Source organism: Platalea leucorodia, assembly GCF_965183815.1.
Source record: "Platalea leucorodia genome assembly, chromosome: 22".
Lineage (NCBI taxonomy): Eukaryota > Metazoa > Chordata > Aves > Pelecaniformes > Threskiornithidae > Platalea > Platalea leucorodia.
Genome location: NC_138844.1, coordinates 2,751,291 through 2,772,451, shown reverse-complemented (window position 1 = coordinate 2,772,451; position 21,161 = coordinate 2,751,291). Strand labels below are relative to the sequence as shown.

Sequence of the window (21,161 nt, the reverse complement as noted above, 5' to 3'; positions counted from 1 at the left end):
GCCTGCTCTACCAGGATAAGGCACCTCTCCCATCATCTCTTTCCCTCCTGGGGCCGGTCTTTCTCTGGAAACCCTTATTTCTCCTCTTTCTTGCTTCATGTCTTCTCGCATACCAGGTGAGGCTCAGGCTGGTTCCCAGCTGCCAGCAGATGCTCAGAACTGGCAAAAAACCCCACCGAACCTGCAGAAGGTGAAGGTTTGGGGAGGCCCCAGGCAGAGACACCCGGGCTCTGGGGACCAACACGGCTGGCAAAAGTACCCAAGGTGTTTTTCACATGGAGTTACAGTTCAGTGCTCGCCCGCAGCCGGTAACGCACAGCAGCCGGAGGGCACGGCATGGAGGGAAAACGTAATTCTGTGTCAAAGCAAAGAGCTCACTTTGGGGTGCCACGTTGCGCTTCCCCAGGGGGTGGCTGCCTCCAAAGGACTCACGGAGAAGGGTCTCGGTCATGGCAAACGAGGTGTGGGGAAACAGTGGGCACAGCTGGCACCCAGGGAGGTGACACCTCATTCTGGCCATCTCTCTCCTCTTCTAGATTTCACCCTTCCCTGGAAGGGTGGCTGTGGGGACTCTGGGATGCGAGGGATGGGAGCTGGGGGACTGATCCCACTGCACCCCACAACGAGCAGAGAGGAGAAACCCCACAAACATCCCCTCTCCCCACCCCATTCCTGCTCCAACTCTTGCAACTAGACCAGCATCAACCTGCAGGGCTAAACTGGGGGGGATCTGCCCACACTGGGGTGGAGCTGGGCTACGACCGTGGGGGTAACCCTCTACCCCCCAGGGATGCGGCGGTGCCAGCAGTCGCATCCTGCTCCCTGGGCACATCCCTGGGCTCAGCCCAGGTTTTGCATCACCAAGTGCTTTGCAGATGGGTTCATCTCTAGTTCTGGCACAGACCCACACCATTCGTGGCCACCTCCATCAAATAATGCCACCATGACGAGCACAGGCTGGAGACACGAGGCTGGACGGTGCCCAGGGCGCAGGCACCGGCCGCCCCAGCGTCTGCGCCGCATTCAAAACCGGCCCCAAGGGGAAAGTCCCCATTGAGGAGGATTTACATGAGCAGGAAAGGGGCCGTCTCGCGTAGCAGCAGTTTTGCCATTTTTAGGTACGGAGGCCAAGCCGGTCGGAGCGGCTGCTGTGTTTTGCAGAAGCGAGGGCCAGCGACTTGATGTTTCCCTGCCGTTTGCAGTGAAAGATGGCTGCTCTTTGCACGAGGCTCTGGGTGCTCCAGGCGAGCCTCTGGCTGATGACTCTGGTCACAGGTAGGCGTCAAACACCGGCTTTGCATTTCAGAGCAAAGAAACGTGCACCCAGATGATGCTGCGGCATGCGTCCCTTGCTTAGTGCAATGAGGGGCTTCACCCAGGTCTGGCTTTAAATGCATTAGGTTTAAACTTTGCAGTCGCCGCTCTCAGTCCTGCTTTGTGCAGGAAAGCAGCCCAGGGTGCAGCGGAACCAGGGAGGACCCGCGGGGGCTCGGGGCTCGATGCCTGCCTCGGGTTTCGGGTTTTGCTTCCCGTTGGGGTGCAGGGAGGGCTGCCGAGGTGGGACACTTTCTCGGGCAGCCGGCTGGCTTTGGCAGGAGCTCAGTGCTGAGCGAGTACAGAGCCTGCCTGATTGTGGTTGCAGTTGGCAAGAAAGAAGGGTTGTTTGGGGTTTTTTTTTACCATTTATTGCTCTCAGAGGCCTGAGGATGGGACCTACACATTGCTGAGGCCACGGCCAAGCCTTTGCTCCATGGGGTTCTGTGCCCAGGAATGGAGGAGAAATAAGAGGAAAAAGGCTTTGGGGGGTGATTTGTGGGCCCTGTGTGAACATCCCTGTGCTGTTCCCCTTTGCATCCCCATGCAGAAGCAGCAGCTAAACCCAGGACACAGCTCCTGTCCCCTTCCACCCCTCATGCTTGGTTCAGGGACACCCATAAAAACCTGCAGCAGCTGCCAGCCTCGGCTGGGGAAGCCTGTGCCCTTAGCAGAAAGGGCATTTAAAGGGCTTCTGTTGGGTGGCCACCCAAGTCCAGCACGGATTCGAGGTCGCAGGGTTTCATCCTAGCTCTCATGGTGGCTTCGAGGGAGCACAGGGGAAGCTCAGCACACCCGTGGCTGCAATGGAAATCTTGGCTTTGAGGGGTGTGAGGGTTTTCAGGGTGAGGGACCAGCCTGATCTTCGTTTAGAAACACCAGCAAAACATGGAGAGCAAAGCCCTGTGTCCCGGCTGGCCGTCAGGACTGCAGGTGGCAGGGACACGTAGCCAGCGTACAGCCCGGACAAGGCGCATCTCCCCATCTCAGAAAAAAATGAAATGGGGCTGGAGGAGAGAGTTTGCCTGCGGAGTTGTAGGTGCTGGAGGTGAACAGGGCAGCACGGACCTGGAGGAGGCACTGGGGCAGGGAGGGGAGCCCACGGCTGAGCCAGGAGGTCCCTGCCAGGCTGCTGGTCGGGACAGGGAGGTCTGCAGCAGGGTGGCAAGGCTCGGGGCAAAGCTCAGGCTAGGGAATTGAACCTTCCTTCTTCTTCTGGGGGGAGTTTTGCAGCTGCCCCAACGTGCTGGGAGGTGGTGCAGCCCCCCGCCTCCGTGCCAGCTTCCCCACGGTGGGGTTTGGCAAATATTCATCAAGCGGACGGAGCTGGGCACTGAAGCGGTGCGGTAAACAGGGCTGGTGCTTCCTGCCCAGCTGCAGCAAGAGGAACCGAGGCACAGGGGCACTGGAGCTGCGGGCAGGGGCACCCATGGGTGCTGGGGGGTCCCCGCCTCACCCCGCTTCCTGCACTGCATCGCAGGTCCCACAGCTCCATCCAGCCCTTCTCCCGGGGGGCTGCATGCTCCCAGGGTCTGAGAACCGCCCTGGCCATCACGGGGCTCCAAGGCCAGGGAAGTCCTGGCAGAGAAAGTGTTTGTGGTTGATTCAGAAGATGAACAGTGTAAATAAAGAGGCGTGAGTCTGCCTGGACCCTTTCTGAGATGTGCCAGCCTAGGGGGATATTAATAGCGAAGGCAGGTTTCACTGCGATGTCAACCAGAAAGCGACTTAGAGACGATTCAGGAGATGGGATGGGAATAGAAGGGCTTGTACCCAAATCTGCGCTGCCCCATGTCCCCTGGGTGGGGCTCTGGCTGATGCTCCCAAGCACTCCATCCCATTTGGGTGGGCACGAAGGCCCCACAGTACGTGCCATCCCACGTGGGACATCCTACGTGGGCTCGTCCTGCGTGGGCTCTTGGCCACTATCTCAGGGCTCTTCTCCTGTCTTGCAGGTGGGATGTCAGCAAACAGCACCAGGAACAGCACAGGTAACCTCTCAGACCCACTGGGCTCTTTCCCTACCTGTGTCCCCAGGGTCCCTCCCATCCCCACGGGCTATGCCACGAAGGTGCCGGTCCCCTGCAGAGCTGGAGATGTCCCATTACCCACAGGCCTTCCCATCACAAAGGCACCTCCCAAGCTGTGATCCCCTCCTTGGCATTCCCCCAGCCCTGCACCTTGCTCTCCCTCTGCAAAGCCGGATCCATTCTGTCTTTCCTAAGACACACACACGTTTTTCCTCTGCGTTTGCAGAGCGCATTGCGTGAAGAAGCCGTGCCTTGGGACCAGGCACTGGGTTCATGCACACAGCACTTGTGCCATTCCCACCCACAGGGTATTAAGAACGAACTCTGCAACCCAAACGAGCCCTCAAACTCACCAGCTCTGGGACCAAAACACAAAATACAGCCAAATGCAAAAAATGTGGAAGCCTGAGAGAAGCCAGCTGGGGAGACGGGTCTGTCCTAGCAAAGGCTCCGTGGTGCGTGCCAGCACAGGCTGTAATTCTGGAGCTGGGATTAACGAGATGTACACAGAGAGGGGTGGGAGCAGCAAAAAAAGTATTTGCGTGAAGCCATTCCCACAGAAAACTGGAGTTCCATTAAAAGCATGTTTTCACCAAAAGTCACTGATTTCTACCCCCAGACGACAGTGATTCACCAAAGCAAAGCTGAATGCTCAAAAACAGTATAATCCATAAAAATGGAAAGCTTGATTTGGGAGAAGCTGGGGGGGGGGCCTTTCTTTTCTGATGCTCCCCGGGTGCCGGCTCCTTGCTCGCCATGACCACCCTTGTCCCCTGGCAGGCGGCGGGTGCCCCATGGTGCAGCAGCACCTGCGCTACGTGGCGGCCAAGAAGAACATGCCCGTCCACTTCATCTGCTACTCCCAGGAGCCCCATAACATGCAGTGGTACAAAATGGCGGAGGACAGCGATGACCTCTACGAGCTGGATCACACCACCTCCCGCTACAGCATCAAGAGGAAAGACAACTACATCAACTTCACCATCTTCAGGATCACCTATGAGGACAACGGCATCTACGTGTGTGAGAGGAAGAACCTCACGGCAGAGAAGAAGCAGCCGCACTTGTGCGGGACAGAGCTCAGAGTCATGGGTGAGTAGGAGCTCTCCATCCTCCATGCAACCCAGGAGATGCTTTTTCTCCTTCTCTCACCCTTTCCCCCTCCATATGAACCCCACATCATGCTCCTATGCACCGACCTCTCCCCACGCTGGTGGGACCCCTTCAGATACAAACCATAGATGCTCCATGGCACCACAGAGGTTTCTTTGCTCGTTGCCAGCCACCAAGCAGCAGGACAACCTCCCCTGGTTTGCCCTGGCATGTCCATCCTGCAGAAACTCATCCCAAGGACTGCATTTTCCTAATAAATCAGATTTTTCCTGGTCCTGGCTAGTGGTGGGTCCTGCCCAAGGTGTCTCATCCCAGAGCTGGTCCCTGATGCCAACCCCAGGGGCAGTTTGCAATGCTCTGGTCTCTCCCAAGGGAGAGGGCATGTCACCCTGGTCCCCCCATCTGCTGACACACGAATCTGTGGCCATGCCGAGCTCATCCCCATTCCCCGGGAGCCTGGCACGGAGGTGGGACTTGGGGCTCTCCCTGTGCTGCTGCTCCCAGGTCACAGTAACATCCAGCAGATCCAGAGCAGGAACACCCTGAAAGACGCCATCATCATCATCCAGTCCATCCTGCTCGTCATCTTCATCAGTGTCCCCATGCTCCTCTTCCTAGATAAAGTAAGTGACAGTGTCTCCAGCAGTGGGGATGTCCCAGGATGCTGCCAGGGATGGGGATGGGCAGGCACTGGGTTTGGGGCTGTTGCACGGGAGCGTGGCAAGCTGAAGTGGGAAAATAAGCATCTAAAACGGTGTGTGGGGCTGCATGGATTTGCCTGTGGAAGCGGTGGGACCTGGCCTAGGGGGACGAGGCCAGGGAGAGGGGATGGGGGATCCTGGTGGGTGCTGACACCCAACCTGTGACTCTCCTCTCCATAGGGTGAAGGCAAGGAAAGCCCAGAGGAGGACCACACCTATGAGGTAATGCTGCATTAATTACAGAAGTACCTCTGTAATATCAACCTGAGCCTTGAAATAGCTGGTTGTGCCCTTGCTGGGTGCTGCTAGGTACCACCAGCCCTTGCAGCGTGCATCAAGGCATCTCCCTCCCGAGTGCCTGGTGCACATCAGCCGTAAAGAGCTGCTCATAAAACCAAGCCAAGCTCTGAGCACATCCAGCCATCTATCTCCATCTTCTCTGCTCTCAGAAGCTGCCCTGATCTGTGGGGGAATAGTCTGGGGGTCCCAAGGGCGCTGTGGGTGGAACTATGGTCCCCCTCCCGTGTCTCAGCCTCCTCCTTCTTGGTGCAGGGCCTGGAGGTGGAGCAGATGGCCACCTACGAGGACATCACTCCTTTCCGGGACGTGAAGGCCAAGTGGACAGTTGGGGAGCACCCAGGCGAAGAGTGAGGGGTCCTGCGCCCACCGCCAGGCCGGCACCGGCGGCACGGCTCCCTGCCAGCACCCTGCCGGCACCCGTGGGGATGGGCCCCCAGCTCCTGCCCTGGACCACGGCTCTGATGGGCGCCTGGATCCCGAGCTGCGATCCCGGGCTGCAAGCCACCTCCAGCAGCCCTGCACGGAGCTCGGGTCCTGCTGCCCTTGGGTGCTCGCTTTGCCACGTCCAGGCTGTGCCCACCAAGGCTGCCCTGCCCTGGCTGTCACTCTTACCGCCCCACTGATGAACCCCTAAAGCCTATGTAGAAATTAGGAGCCAACCCCAGTCCCCCACCGGTAGCAAACTGTCCCCAAACCCCGGGCAGCCCCACACCACGGTGCTGAGCTCCTGCATGGTTCATGCAATGGAAGTAGCAGGGTGGGTGGTGGGTCTCCTCCAGCCCCACCTGGGAAGGAGAGGACCAGCTATGACCACTCTCCGTGCTGCAAGGACCCTCCTGAGCTGTGAGACCCCGCTGCAGCCCTAGCAGAGGAGCCGAGGTGAGCAGCACCATGTGGGTGTCACAAGAAGAGGATTTTGGGCCACTGTTTAGCTCTCAAGCCACGGACGTGCCCAGCAGGCCAAGCTGGCAGATGTCTGAGATGGAGGATCCTCCAAAAGCACCTCCTTCTCCCCAAAGACTACAGGAAAAGTTGGGGAGACAGCTCTCGCCCGGAGGGTCCTGCACAAGGCTTGCTCCTCTCCAGGCAAGAGCTGGCCTGTGTCAGGAGGACGTCCCCTTGGTGAGGGACACGTCCGACCTCAGAAGCTATGGGAAAGATGTAAATTGTGGGACACAAACATCCAACTGCTTTCTGAAGTCCTAATAAAGGTAATGGGTAAATTCACATCCTGCTCCGTCCTGCCGTGCCGGTCCGGGGGTGTCCCGTAGCCCTGGTGCCAGTGTCGGTGGGATGCTCTGGGAATAAGGAGCAGTTTTTCATGGGTCCAGCTTAGCTAGAAACCAAACTTCACCCCGGCAGGGCCCCGAGCACGGGCAGGGATGTAAAGCCGAGAGCAGCCATGGGGCTCTCCTGGAAGCTCTCGCTGAGCACGCACGGGGGGACCTCCACGGTCCCAGGACGTCAGCTTGGGATGAGAGACAAGGACCATCGCCAGGATCCAAAGCAGAACAGGGCCCAGGGCCAGGAGCTCCGCTCCCGGCTACATCTGGTCTTGCAAGAGAAGCTAAAAAACATCTGGAGAGGAGCAGAGCAGTGCTAATTGGTTTTGTTAATAAAAACTCTTTTGGCACAGCAGCAGCAGCTGTGTGGGAGATGGGGCTCGGGGCTGGCTGGGCTCCGGGGATCCGGAGCGGCACGGCTAGGACAGCACGGTGGGTTTGGTGGGTTTGGTGGACGAGGCAGGACAAGGGGGTGACAAGGACCATGGGGCTGAACGTCTGTCCTCCCTCGGAGAGCCCAGGGCCTCTGTGGCTCACGACATTTTGGGCCCCAAGACGACAGGACCGCTCCGCTTCCCAAAACAGCTGGCAGAAAAGGGAGGGTAAAATCGTGAGCAAACAGGACTTTTCAGCAGGGAACAGGATGGTTCTTGTTTAGTAGTTAACCACCTTCATGGAAAACTGGTATTCAATCTAAATAGCACAAAACCAGCATTTTAAGGTTGATTTTTACTAGTTAAATAAAACTAGCCTAAATTAGTTGCATGCACATGTATATAAATGTTACTTAAACATCTTTTACTTATAAAATGAGTTAATTAAAGAAAGGAGTATTCACAGCGAGAGAAGTGAACTGGCTGTTCCCGGTTTCCACGTTTGCCAAAATTTCAGGACTAGCAGAGCTCATCCCTCCATCCCTCGTGTTCAGTTACGAAATGGAAGAGGAAGGCAAGTTTTCCGGCCTTCCCAGTTCCCAACCGCTTTCTCAGCTCTGCGTAAACAACTCGCTCAACTGACTTAACCAAATCATACAAAAATAAGGAGAATCTGCTGTTTGCACCTGGAGAGGAAGCCACTGATGTCAAAAGCAGTTTCGACGACCCCGGTTCCGCTCTGCCGCTTGGCTACACTCTTAGCCCGGGGCTTTGGCTTCCTTTAAAATGCCAGAAGCAAATAAATATTTCTGTAGTGTTAGTGTTTTATTTTAAATGCTTAGACTAGTTTCTAGGGAGCCTAGAGATAGGGTTCATTGTAATTTTATACTGACATAGGTTTGTATTTAAAATGCGTTTAATGTAAGTAAATATATTTCAGTATATACAGTCCAGGCTCCGTATTTTGTCCTGATTTGTATCCCTACCAGCAGCAGGACGGGCAGACAGACAGACTGGGTTGCAGTCCTGGACCTCATCAGCCTCCTCTTTAGAAATGGGTTCAGTGAAACTGAGCAGTTCTAGCTGCAGTAAATAAAACCCATCAATTCAATTTGAAAAGGAATATTTACCTTCCGAGCAGTGAGCTAGCAGAGGTAGTCAACCGTCACTTAAGACCTCTGTCAACCATGTCGTCCCCCACCGAAGTGCAGAGCCTGGGCTGCGGGCCAGCAGCTGGCTCCTCGGTCGGGGTTCAGGGGTTGCAGCTCACCCATCGGCACGGGAAGGTCCTCTCCACCCCCCCACCCCAGGCTGGGGGCTCAGGAGGACCCAAGGAGCACACGCGCCTGCAAGGAGAGGCGTTTCACTTGTTTAGATGCTGCTGGTGATGCGCAGGGTAAGGCGGGTGGGCACAGGACCACCCTGAAGAGAACTGAGGTTTTTTTTCTCCTTCGAAAAAGAAAAAGAATTGGAAATTACAGTGTCACGCTGCTTTATGAGATTCTACTTTGGGTCACAAATGCAGGCACTGGAAAGCTAGGAAAATGCCAAGCTGATATTTGAGAGCTGCTTATGCAACTGCAATTCTGCCAGTGGCGTGTGTTTGCCCAGCCCAGCATTTCACAGTCACGCGCTGCCTTCTCCACGGCCCGTCTGCCTCACTTAATGCCCAGAGATGATGGGGGACAAAGCAAGTCTCGGGGGCACCGCGCAGTGTGGATCATCCTGGCATCTCCATGCTTGGCTGCAACATAAAAAATGTTGATTTAGCACCGTGCTTTTACTAACAGAGCTAGAGAGCCACAGGGCAGCAAGTGGTGGGCAGGACTCGGGTGCAAGGTGCTGTACCGATGTAGCCACGGCGGGAGAGCATCATCATTAACAGGCAGCAGAGCCCGTGCTGGGCTGGGGTGCCTGCTGCTCTGCTCATCTCTGACAAATACTGACATATTTAAACACGATCTGGAGTAAAAAAACACCCCCAGATGTTGCTGGCTATTGGGTGACGGGATACCTGATAGCTGCAGGACCCACTGTTCCCTCTTCTCTAGGGATTGACATTTACTCTGCGACACCACCACGTCTCCAGCGAGCAAACACCCAGGGGCTTCTCGGAACAGACCGCGCTCTCCCCGGCATGTTTATTAACCAGCTCTCGCACCCTCTGCTCCAGCCGCCCCGGTGACGATGCTGCCTCTGGGAAACCAGAGCCACACCGGGGGGCACGGCAAACCCAGGGCTCGGGGAGCCAAGGCACCACCCCTGGCCAGGGAGCAGTCGCTGAACCCCGGCCAAAGGGCCAAAACGGGGTGGTTTGGGGCAATCGGTGCCTTACGGGGAGTAAAAGTCCTTTACGCCCCTCCTGGAGCTGCCCATCCCAGGTTCTGTCTTGTTTTGCTCAAAAGCAGGGATAGCTGTGCTGCAGCCTCTCCTCTTCCCCATCTCCTCTCCCCCCTTTCCATACCAGCCCTCTGCTTAACCCCGAGATATTTCACATTTCTATCGCAGGCAAGAGCAAGAAGCAGCTCACAACCAGATCTCCCCATAGCCTTGTCCAGCTGAAGATGTGAGAAACCTCCCGGAGCGCTGGCATCTGGATTTGCTGTGGGCAGGCCGGTACCCGAACAAGCACCTGGCTATGACAGCTCTTCGTCACACCTAGGCCAAACCAGCTCGCCAAAACTATTTACTGAACTTTCGAAATTTTGGTAGCATGGAAGAAATTAAGTGGAAGAAATAGGATTCATCCGACAGCATCCATCCAGCTCTATCCCCGCTAACAATAAATGGGAAAAGAGCCCACTTGCTTTGGGTCAGAAGTCTCCCAAACTGGTCGGTGAGCCCCGTTAACCGCGGGCCAAGGCTGCAGAGGCAGGCAGGAGAATCAGGTGGATTTTCAACCCCCTGCAGCAAATTCCACTGCGTAAAAGCACTGATCTGATTGGGGATGGGTCTTCCAACGATGATAAAACCTTTACTTGCAATAAACAGCAAAATATGGCGAAATCATTCAGCACTGATTTCATCCCTAGGCAAACAACCTCCCCAACCTTTACATCTATGTATAAATGACTACAATTAGGTAGCACCATTGCGAACACTTGTGCATTTATGCACAGAGAAGATAGAGAGATGTTGTTGCGATCATGAACACACATATACATTTTAAACAGACTCCCTCCTATATAAGGGGTGGCTCAACCGGCACCTTCACCAGCCTAGATAGATGAAAGGAGGAAACATTCACTGTCAAGCAACACCTGAGCAACTCACCGGGCAGAAATGGCTCCAGGTACTTGTCTTTATTTCAGCTTTAAAGGATTGCCAGTGCTGCTGCATGCTTGGGGTGATGGGAGACGATGATGGGGTGGCACTGGGCTGGGCTATGCACACTCGGTGCCAGCCCTTAAGTAAAATGCAGCAACTTATAAATCAATGAAAAAGAATACCTTTCCCTACAGTGTGACTTTAATCCATGATTAACTCAGGTAGTCTTTAGCCTAAACTGGGCAAGGAGAGGATGGAGAAGATGAAGAACAAGGTCAAGCCACAGTTGTAATAGTTATTATTAACGTTAAGTGTTGGCAGGGATATTAAAGCTCATATTCAAAGCTTAAGAGGGGGATCAGGATGGTGGCTAAGGCATATGTCCGAGTCCTACAGGCTCCAGGGCATTCCTCCACCGAAGGGTATTTGTCTGAGATTAACTTTGTGGTCTCTGTAAGCACAGATGGACACTTGTGTGAGTTCGATGTCACGGGTTGAAAACCTTTAGGCTTGACAAAGATCACCAAATTCTACAGGGATGTCCCAGAGAGCAAAAGTAGCTGGTGACGGCACAGGTAACGTCATCAGCTCTCGTCCTGGCGAAGGCAGACAGCCGGGTTCGCGTCAGCAGCATGGCGTAAACCAAGGCTAAAGTGAGGTACTCACCAGCCCCTGCTCGCTCACGCGATGAAGAGCGCACCGAGCGCTTCTCACGAGGGCAAGGCCTATGGAAAACCATGAGTACATTAGGGAAAACACGGGGACGCGCTCTCGTTCACGGGGCAAACAGTGACTCCAGCCAGGAAGCCACTGCTTAGAGCGCTGGGAGCAGCGCAAGCCCCGAGGGCACGTCTAGTGAAAGGGGACAGGGTTTCATTTGATTTTGGGGAGGGCTAAGCTCACCCACAGACTCCAACAAGACATGAAGGAAGGTGAGCCCTCGGGCAGCGCGGACAGAAGAGGCTGGGAGTTAATTCCCAGGTGCCACCCCCTCCTCAGCACGGTCACCGAAGGACTGCTAACACCTTTCCTCTCCGCCCTGCCGCAGGGTCGTGGTTTTCTCCTCTCTTCATTGCCGTGATCGCTCTGGGACTGCAGTGGCCGCAGGAAGCCGCCACCTTCCCGGCCATGCCCCTTTCCAACCTGTTTGCCAACGCCGTGCTGAGGGCTCAGCACCTTCACCTCCTGGCTGCCGAGACATACAAAGAGTTCGTAAGTGTTGTGGCCTCTGGGTATCTCCTCCACATTAGCTTGACCGTTTCAGGACCACAGCTTCCCAGCCAGTGTAACTTCCTAGAAACAGAGACTTTTCAACTATTGGTGCCTTCTCTGTCAGCTCTCCGTGAGGGTCTTACTAGGACAGGACAGGTTACGTCCCACCAGCCTGGACCCCGTCTCCTCCTCTCAGCTCTCTGCCTCCACCTCTGACCCTGCACAGTCCCCTCCTCGGGGCCGTTGCTGCCTGCGTCCAAACCACCACACGGGGCCAGCTGTCTCAAAGAGAAACCTGGCTCTGAAAGCAGCGGGAGATGGCAGAGAGATTTTGCAAGACTTTCCTGGGACGGTCACCTGTGGCCCTGGCTGATTCTGAATGCTTAAAACTATCCAGTCTCTGCTGTTGCCAGGAGCTGTCGCTTTGGCAAGAGCTGTCCTTGGGGGTCATCTGCTCCTTGGGACAACCTGGTCCAAGCGTGTTTTGTGATCACCTTAGCACGTTGGCTTAGTGCGAGGAAGACCTTTAGGTCCAGCAGCTACTGTGCCGACGTACGAACTCCTGTTCCTACCTGCCAACCCTGTAGAGACACCTCACGTCTCACATTTATTTCTTGCAAAAAGTAACCATGCAGGACAGCTTGGGAAAGTGTCTGTGGTCTTCTCCCAGTACATGGGATCTGAGTGTATGTGGGATGTCTCCACAGGAACGCACCTATATTCCAGAGGACCAAAGACACGCCAACAAAAATTCCCAGGCAGCATTTTGTTACTCGGAAACCATCCCTGCTCCCACAGGGAAGGATGATGCCCAGCAGAAATCGGTAAGTTCTCTCCCCGGGACAAGCACAGACCTGTCTGAAGAGCCCAGCTGTGCTTCATTACAGCAACAGAGGGTTTCCACCTGTGAGCACTTCAGTACCTCCTGAGGTATCACTCCTCCTCTCCCTTTTTTCCTGTTTAAACCCTGCATGAAGAAAGAAAGGCTCTTCTGGGTTACACTATAAGTCATATTCCCACCCCAAGGAGGAGAAGAAGTATTGTCTGCACAGGATGTGTGTCTGGTGCTCCTCAGCTTGCGAACTTGTCTGTATCTGCTGAAGCTGCAGGAGCGGTGGCACATCTCTGGGTCACCTCCGGGCTGTTTCAGAGGGAGCAGGTAACTCCACCAAACACCTCACCTGCACAGCTTTGACCCTTGGGTTTTGTTTTTTTCCTTTTTAATTTCAGGACATGGAGCTGCTTCGGTTTTCACTGGTTCTCATCCAGTCCTGGTTGACCCCGGTGCAATACCTAAGCAAGGTGTTCACAAACAACCTGGTTTTTGGCACCTCAGACAGAGTGTACGAAAAACTAAAGGACCTGGAAGAAGGGATCCAAGCTCTGATGAGGGTAAGTTGGAGCACGGAGCATGATTACAGAATAACAGGGATCTCCTAGAGCAGGGCACTCAGCTCTCAGGGTCTTCCATGGGATCCAAAGACCACGGGAAATCTCCCCACCTTCTGCTCTGAAGACCAGTGGCATCCTTTGGACTTTGCTTACCTGAAGATAATGAGATCATGACACCCCACTGCACACATCTCATCACTGGGGGTATAAGAAAGCACGTAACACGTTAATAGCACTGCCGTAACCACTCAGACAGCAGTACAGACCTGGAAGATCACAACAGTCCAGACCCAAAGTCTTTCCAAACCCAGCACCAAAGAATACTCGGTTGCTTAAATCTGCTGTGCAAACAGCAACATCTCCATGCAAAACACTTTAAAGTGGAGTAAATTTTGCAAGGTTTGCAACCTGGCTTTAATGACTCATGACACATTTATAAAAACAACTGGTATCAGCCTGTGTACAGATGGAAGCCTGTGCTCTGATGTTTCCCCCTTACATTAATACAGCACCCAGACAGCTGAGAGCTGGAGAGTGATCTTCTTCCAGGGTCATGCTTAATTTTTGCTTTGTTGTTTTAAGTGAAATTGTTTATTATCTCCCAGGACACGTTTTCAGTTATGCTTACTCTATAACTAAGTTTACCTGCCAGCATCACCATGTAGCTAGAGCTCTGAGACCTGTACCTGAGAAATGAGTCTGGACAATTATTTATATTTTCTAGCATCTAAATAACTCTGAAAGTCAGGCCCTGAGAGTAAACAGAGATTTTCTGTCCTGGCAGTTTGGCTGGAGTAAGTAGGTATATGTATGAGTACCATTCCCAGATTTTGCTCTCCATTTGATATGTGCTTGGGCTCTGGGAAGCGGTACACAGAAACTAGACAGATAATCACATTTCATCCATTTATGACAGTGTTTATTTAACCAAAACTGTCCTGTTTACTGTGCCAGCTGGTGAGCAAAGCAGGGCAGGAGGAGTGGCAGACTGCAGATCTCTCAGCTCCAGATGCTTTGGGTCTGGTTAGAGCTTTGTTCACTGGGAAAATGGAAGAAAATAGAATTATTTGCCCGGTTCCCTGTCTTCTTGGCTAGAGTAGCTACAGAGAGACCCTGCAGCTTTCCCCTTATTTTAAGACCCCAAAAGACTTCCCTCCCTGCAGCCTTGTGCCCAGCTCCCTTCTTGCTGCCAGCAATTCATGTAGCATCACCCCTGCATAATTACCCGTCCTGTAAGCACATAAACTCAAAAGTATGTTTGAAATATGATTAATGGGGGGGGGGGGGGGGGGGGGGAACCAACCCTTCTAAAGCCAGATGGGAGCCATGGCAATGGGGCCCTCGGAGGATGCTCATCCCCAGGCCCCCGCCGCCTCCCCCAGCACCTCTCCATCCTCTCGCAGGAGCTGGAGGACCGGAGCCCGCGGGGTCCCCAGATCCTCAAACCCACCTACGACAAATTCGACATCCACCTGCGCAACGAGGACGCCCTGCTGAAGAACTACGGCTTGCTCTCCTGCTTCAAGAAGGACCTGCACAAGGTGGAGACCTACCTGAAGGTGATGAAGTGCCGGCGCTTCGGAGAGGGAAACTGCACTGTTTGATACCGGGGATGGCTCCCCAACCGCTCCAGCCCCTCGCCGGCCACGGCTGCCCCGCTCCTTGTAAAGAAAATTGGAGAATAAACCCGCTACGTGCCGATATGTCTCTGGCTTTTGGGGGGCTGCGGGGATGGGCCGCCACGGGGGGCCGGGAGGGATGAGGTGCGACCGGGGCAGGGCGGGTGTGGGGCTGGGGGTGGATCTGGGGCTGGAGGGGGGATTTGGGGCTTGGGGGTGGATTTTGGGGTGCTTTTTTCCCCTCGCACCCAGGGCTGGGGCCCGCACTGCGGGCCGCGGCCCGGCTGCGGCGGGAGGGCGGGCCGGGGGCCGGGCGATGGCGGGGCGGGCGGCCTGCTGCGGCATGGCGGAGGTGGTGGAGTTCCGGGTGCCCACGGGGAGCGATCGGACGCTGCTGGTCTGGGGGCTGGAGCCGGAGCCGCGGCTGGAGGTGAGGCGAGGCCTCGGAGCGGGGCTGGGGAGCGGGGCCTGGGTCCCCCCCGGCGCCGAGGAGCGGGGACCGGGACCCCCCACAGTCCCTCTCCCCCCCCGGAGCCCCAGTCCCCCCCCATCTGTGCTGATGGCTTCACCTGTGTGCTAATAATATATTTTAATTTTTTTGTTGTTGTTTTTAATCATTTTTTTAGTTTCCTTGTCTCCCTGAGGTGTGCTGGGCGCAGGGCAGCCCCCCAGGGGCTGCCGGGCCACCCCGGGGTGATTTCTGCCCCTGTGCCACGGTTTTGTGGTCTGCACAGCAAAACCAAGAGCCCGGTGGAAGAGGGAACAAAACCCCGTTAGCCTGCCAGCAAAACGCTGTGCGAAAGCTTCACCGAAAGCTTCGGCAAAACAGCGTGCCCACCCAAAGCGGGGTGGTGGAGACTGGTGATGGCGGGGGGACGGGAGGTCCCACGTCTCGCTTCGCTCTCCTCCCCACGCAGAGGCTGGACGATACGGGAGATGAGACGTCCTCAGGGCCAGAGGTCCAGCCAGGTTGAGCTCATTTTTATGGAGAGATACTCATCTACAGTCTCACTGCTTATTCCCGGGCTTATTGCTGTTAAACAGGACTAAAAACTTCCCTTGTTTTCTAGGTAATTAGGTCTTGTGAGTAGTCCTCTCTCTGTTGCTGTTGCTCAGCCCCTGGAGCACACATAGATATTTCAAAAGACACTTTTTTTTCTCTTGTTTTTCCTCAGCATTCCCTGTTTGCAGCATTTTCCAAATTCGGGCCTCTCTACTCGGTGCGAGCGCACAGAAACGCTGCCGTGGCAGGGCCTGGATATTACGCCATCGTCAAGTTTTATTCAGCTGGAGATGCCAGCAGAGCCCAGCACGCGTGCAACGGGCAGAGGCTGTTTCAGAAATCTCCCTTGAAGGTAAGCAGAACAGCCCCAGGTGTGAAACTTGCACCGTGACCTCCAGCAGCAGGGCAGAACCACATGAAATACTTGTTGATCTCAGCGATGCTCCTTGTGCAGAAAGTTTACTAACTTTTGGCTGGGCGCTACCACCGTGGTGACATCCCCCACCGCTGGCTCTCAGGTAGCATTTAAGTGGTAAAATGGCAGCATCCCTCCTCTGGAATAATTTGCAGGGCCCGTTCCTGGGTAAAAAATATTTAACACTTGTCAGAAGCATGCACGCGGTCAGGGAGTTGGTTACCGTCATCTGCAGCGGGAGCCTTGCAAGCAAAGCCTGGCTAACCAGGGTTCTTCTTTCCTGGACAGGTTTGTGTTTGCACCAAGCAGAAAGGGTTTCAGCACCAAGTCCTTGCTCTCAACAGCAACAAGTGCCAGGAGTTGGCCAACCACTACCTTGGCTTTAACGGCTGGTCCAGTCGCATCATTATGGTAAGAGACCCTTTATATCCATCCATCATCCCTCCCCTCATCCTCTTCTTAATTAGAGCGGTTGGCAAAATAAGAATTGTCCTCAAATCAGCAAATAACAGACAGCTACAGGAGCTGCATTTTGGACCGCAAATGGGGGTATTTTGAAAGCCTGGGGAGAGAAGATTGTTGTGGGTGAGGGCTTGGCTTGGCTTCTGTTAATAAAAATGGGGGCGGCTGTGATTAAAGCCGTTCCAGGGCTTGACAGTAGCCTTCATGCGCTGAAAGTGTCCGAGATGGCTGAGACTCCCAGAGGATGGGGACTATGAGGTATTTCGAAAATAAGGTCAAAACAGTAAACATCCCTGCTCTGCTTCCGCCATGTGCTACCGCCTTGGAGTCGCACACTGTGCAGAGGTCTGTGGTATGCAGGCTTCGGCCTAAGTGGTCGTAACATATTTAGTCGAAATTAATTATCTGTGGTCTTCCCAACAGCTGCAGAATGTATCTGGCTTTGATGGTGAGAACGAGGAACTGGGAAAGACATTGCAGAAGCGATCCGTGAAATATCTGTGTGCTGTAGAGGTGACGCTGCCCAACCATGGGGTACGCACCAGGGGAGTTGCCCTGGGCGAGGCAGATGTAGAAAACGGTGAAGGTACGTTTTGGATGCAGCTGGAAGTCTCTCTTAGCAGCTGTCACGGGCACTGGGCAATCTCGCTTCTGCACAGTTGTGGGTCTGATAAAGTATCTGAATTTAGCTGGAGGCAAGGATCTGTGCAGGGCCTTGTGAGCTGCTGTGCTATGCAGCAAGGGATCCTGAGCATGCCTCTTCCCTCCCTGCTTCACACCAGTATCGCTTTCCTGCCCTCTGTTCTTTCCCTCTCGCTTGCAGCATTATTCATTCCCCATCGCAGCCGCTTCGGGTGTGAACTTGCTGTGTGATCCTTCATACCGTGTCTGAGGCGCAGCTCGGGTGCCAGCGGGGCTCTGCACTGCCCGCTGCCCCGGGCAGGGTCCCGACGCGGGGCTGAGGATCGTGGGCTGCTGTGGGTTGGTGCACGAAGCCCCGGTGAGGGTGCTGCCATGCTGCCGGCAACTCCTGAAACAAAAGCAGCTCTCTCCTCAGATCCATAAAGCTGTGTTTGGTTACGTTTCCTAGCGCAATGCAGCTAGTGTGCCTCCTATGCAGAGTGTCGTCTTAACAACATGCTGCTGCTTGTGTTCAGATCCTCTCGAGTTTGTCACAGCCTCAAGAAGAGTTCAGAAACTTGCAGTCGGGAAGGCTTTGTCTAGCGCCTTTCAGAAGATACTCCTCGTAGTCTTAGGTAAGGCCTATTTTTGTATTAAACACTGGGGTGTTTAGACTAATGATATTATAACTTTCATGATAATTGATATGAATTCTTTTTCTCTGAACCTTTCTTGGGATTCATTGAGGCTTGGGGGGGTCTTGGGCAAAATTAAACTTGTGTTGTGGTCTGTAATGATTTAACAGAGTGGTTCTACCCTATGAGCTGTGTGAATGAAAGGAAAATCCGACAGGAGGTCAGATTTTTTTATGATAAATAAGTCACTGAAACTCCAAATTCCCGGAGCGTAAACCCTGGCAGGGAGAGCTTTTCAATAGTATGTGTGCATGCGGAATAGGGACACGGGGAAGTTCTGGCTGCAGGGGTAGCGTGAACTGAATTGCAGCACTTTGCACGTTCCTGTCCTGGTTCCAAGCCACCCAGGTGCCATCAAAGGTCCATGTCCCACTGTTGCATTCAGTGTTGCATCTTTGGGGCTACTATCTTATCTTCATTGGGTTTTTAATCATAGAAGCTGGCTCTGTGCCTGTCCAGGAACTGCTTTCTCTGGGTTCCAGATCCTGTGCTCTCTGAGCTTTGAGGTGACTTCTGTTTATGTGGTACTTCAGTCTTTTATGCTTACCAGGACAGACCCTGATGGGATCAGGTCAGTGCCATGATCCTCATTTTACAGAGAGGGGCCTTTCATCTGCCAGATTCCCCCCCTGGGTTCTTTAAGGTGTTCTTTCGAAAGGTGGGTTTCTGGATTCAGATGTTTTGCAGTGCTTCCTGCCTTCTGGTCCACCACATGCACAGAGACCGGCAATGAACATGCTCCATCCTCTCCATAGATTTCTGCTTCCTCAATTTCAGTTTCCGCTCCATTTAGTAAGAGCCATTTGGTTTTCTGCAGAGGAGACAAGCAGGCAGGCCAGAGAAAGAAGCACGTTCGTTCAGACCAACCAGCCACTCCTTTGAAAGCCCTTATGAAGCAGAATTGTCCCATTTGGAGTTTAGGGTAGGTTTATTGTCATTGCACACAGTAGTAACCGTATCTCTGACTGTTTATTCTGTGTGCCCATTTCAGAGAACGGGAAAGTGGCCGTGGAGTACAATTCCACCCAAGAGGAGCTCACAGACTCCTTAACAGAAGAGGAACTGAAGGGGCTTGTTCAGGTAAAACCAGTAGATATTTAGCTTTTCCACAGGACCTGTATGTTACATCTAGAGATTGGAGACCCAGCTGTTAACTGTTACAGCCTCTGACATCCTCTTTTTATGGAGCAATTACCTCGACCTAAATCCCAGGGAGTAATCGCATCTTGGAATTGTACAGCACGCTAAGGTTTTAAAAGTCTTACTTTTTTTGGTATCTTTGTGCAGAAATGCACGTATATTTTAGATGGCACAGGAAAGCGAGTCGTTAGGGTACAGGACTGTTATTGTGCAGCTTGACAGTTCTCACACATGACAGTGTCCAGGACTGCTCTTCGTAGAATCTGTGAGAGTGAAAATCCCGGTAAAGTCACAGCAGGTTAAATTATTTTTTAATAAGTTCTTTAATAAATCAAACTTCCCATCTAGAAATAAAGTTATCTTTACCCAGAGGGAATGATTGTTAAAAGCTTTGGTGAAATCCCTGCAGGTAATCGTGGGATCTGTTAGCATGCATCGAACAAAAATACCCTGGGTACAACAGTAAAACTTTTATCATCGTGCTCAGTGAGAGGCGTTCTGCGTGCCAGCCTTTGCACGCAGCCAGTCACGAGCAGAGGATTTTCACCTCACTTAGTTTGAAAACCCCGCGACTTACCTGGGGAGATCGCTGACACAGCCGTCCTTTGAAAGCAAGCGTCATTCTCACATGATGCATCAGCGCCGCGCTGCGCGGTGTCTACCTCCTCCTGCAGTTGCACGGAGGAAGTCTCTAACCAACCTTGTGACACGTTATTCCGTTTGATGACACTGAGTCACCTAGTGTCCACGGGCAGAACTTTCTTCCTTTCTTACTGAAGAGTAGCAGTAAAATAGGAAGTATTTTGGTGTGTGAAGTAACTAACGTCCACCAGATATTTGTTTTTACCGGTTGAGAAGATGACATTTCTGCTGATTTATTCTTTCTCTGCTTTTTTCCTCTGTACCGCCCCTTCCATCTGACTTCTTTTAAACCCACAGAGAACTGACCTAACACGCGATGACCATAAGAGAAGTGAGCAGCAAAGTCAAACAGAAAGTCTGCTGCTTCTCAGGCCTCTGTTTTACCAGAAGTCACCCCTCACCTCCCCTGCTGTCTCACTTCCCTTGTCATGGTGCGTGAGAGGTAATTTCAGTGCTTTCTCTCCGCAAGAAACCTTCCAGCCTGATAGGAACAGACAGGAATTCGGAAGGACTTGCTTGGGAGGAGAGTTGCTGGGTGTCCTTTTGGTCATTGCCTTGTGATGTCGGTCAGTCTTTCCAAAACAGAAATGTTCCCGAGTTGGTAAATTCTGGGGAGGCTGTCTCTTGTACGTGGTAAAAATATATTGTTTCCAGGTGCAGAGAGCTGAAGCTAAAATACATTGTAGAGAAAGACATTTACTCTTGATTTCTCTTCCCAGGTCAGTGAATTGTCCTTGGAACAGTTTGACCTCGAAGAAGAAGAAGTTTTGTCTGATCTCAGCTTTGATGATGAGCTCCCTGGCTGGGAGATGCCATCTAATTAGTGCAGCTCTGTCTTCACATCGTTTCCAAAAGTTTTGCAGTGTTTGATTAGGAATGGAAGTCTAACGCCACGAAATGACATGTGCGTCATATCCAATGTTTTTCTCCAAATACATAACAGCAAAAGAAACGGGCGATAAACCTGGTGTTACTAATATTAAGCCCAAAAATGTATGCTGTTTTTGGTGAGGAAGTGTTTTCCTGTCAACTTTTCCAGGTCAGCTATATATGGAAGCCAGATTAGCCGCACGATTATTTTTTAGACAGCATAACAGATGTGCATAGCACTTATAGAAAAATAAAAGGAACGAGCCCTCCCTGCAAGAGCCTACAGCGCAGGTCGCTCTGAGGAGAAAGCCGGAGACGGCAGAAGGAGACGTCTTACCAGCAGGAGTAGCTGTGGTACTTACACACGTCTGCACAGGCACAGAAAAAAAATACTTTCTAAGTGAAACTTCTTTCAAAGAAATAAGCCTAAGTCTTGTAATAATGTGTTGTGCCACATGAGTTGAGCCCCAGCGACAAGTAGTTGGGACGTTGTCACAATGTAAAGGAAAGATTCTTTTTAACAGGTTTTTCATTAAATTAAGTAAAATTTTGTACCTCTGTGTGATGAATGAACCTCAGAGGCAGCACACGCAATGGGAAGGGGCATCAAGGTCCCCAAATCACGAGGGTGTGTGGTGGGGTGGGGAATGCTTATTTGATAACAGACCCCTGCTCAGATTTTTTGACCCGTGTCTTTGGAAAAAAAGA

The 21,161-nt window shown here is 53.1% G+C and overlaps 3 protein-coding genes across 3 annotated transcripts; all 3 read left to right on the top strand.

Moving 5' to 3' along the window:
• The first annotated feature begins 1,128 nt into the window (after nt 1–1,128).
• On the top strand, nt 1,129–6,946 carry CD79B (CD79b molecule). The gene is made up of 6 exons (XM_082331674.1): nt 1,129–1,275; nt 3,270–3,305; nt 4,125–4,436; nt 4,962–5,080; nt 5,339–5,380; nt 5,711–6,946. The coding sequence occupies exons 1-6, from the start codon at nt 1,209–1,211 to the stop codon at nt 5,807–5,809; spliced, it is 675 nt and encodes a 224-aa protein (XP_082187800.1). The 5' UTR covers nt 1,129–1,208; the 3' UTR covers nt 5,810–6,946.
• Nucleotides 6,947–11,304: 4,358 nt separating this feature from the next.
• Nucleotides 11,305–14,701, top strand: GH1 (growth hormone 1; the record flags this gene model as incomplete). Its single annotated transcript, XM_082332173.1, has 5 exons — nt 11,305–11,314; nt 11,431–11,594; nt 12,302–12,418; nt 12,825–12,986; nt 14,390–14,701. 5 exons carry the CDS (start codon nt 11,305–11,307, stop codon nt 14,588–14,590), a joined length of 654 nt encoding a protein of 217 aa, XP_082188299.1. The 3' UTR covers nt 14,591–14,701.
• Nucleotides 14,702–14,948: 247 nt separating this feature from the next.
• On the top strand, nt 14,949–20,407 carry RDM1 (RAD52 motif containing 1; the record flags this gene model as incomplete). The annotated part of the gene is made up of 7 exons (XM_082331624.1): nt 14,949–15,035; nt 15,781–15,960; nt 16,312–16,434; nt 16,909–17,071; nt 17,643–17,741; nt 18,793–18,881; nt 20,303–20,407. The coding sequence occupies 7 exons, from the start codon at nt 14,949–14,951 to the stop codon at nt 20,405–20,407; spliced, it is 846 nt and encodes a 281-aa protein (XP_082187750.1).
• Between the last annotated feature and the right edge of the window lie 754 nt (nt 20,408–21,161).

Excerpts from the sequence above, each read along its gene's own strand:
- CD79B (XM_082331674.1), top strand. The coding sequence starts at position 1,209 with ATGGCTGCTCTTTGCACGAGGCTCTGGGTGCTCCAGGCGAGCCTCTGG. Across the intron at positions 1,276-3,269 it reads GCTGATGACTCTGGTCACAG|GTGGGATGTCAGCAAACAGC; the intron begins GTAGGCGTCAAA and ends CCTGTCTTGCAG. Across the intron at positions 5,381-5,710 it reads AGGAGGACCACACCTATGAG|GGCCTGGAGGTGGAGCAGAT; the intron begins GTAATGCTGCAT and ends TTCTTGGTGCAG.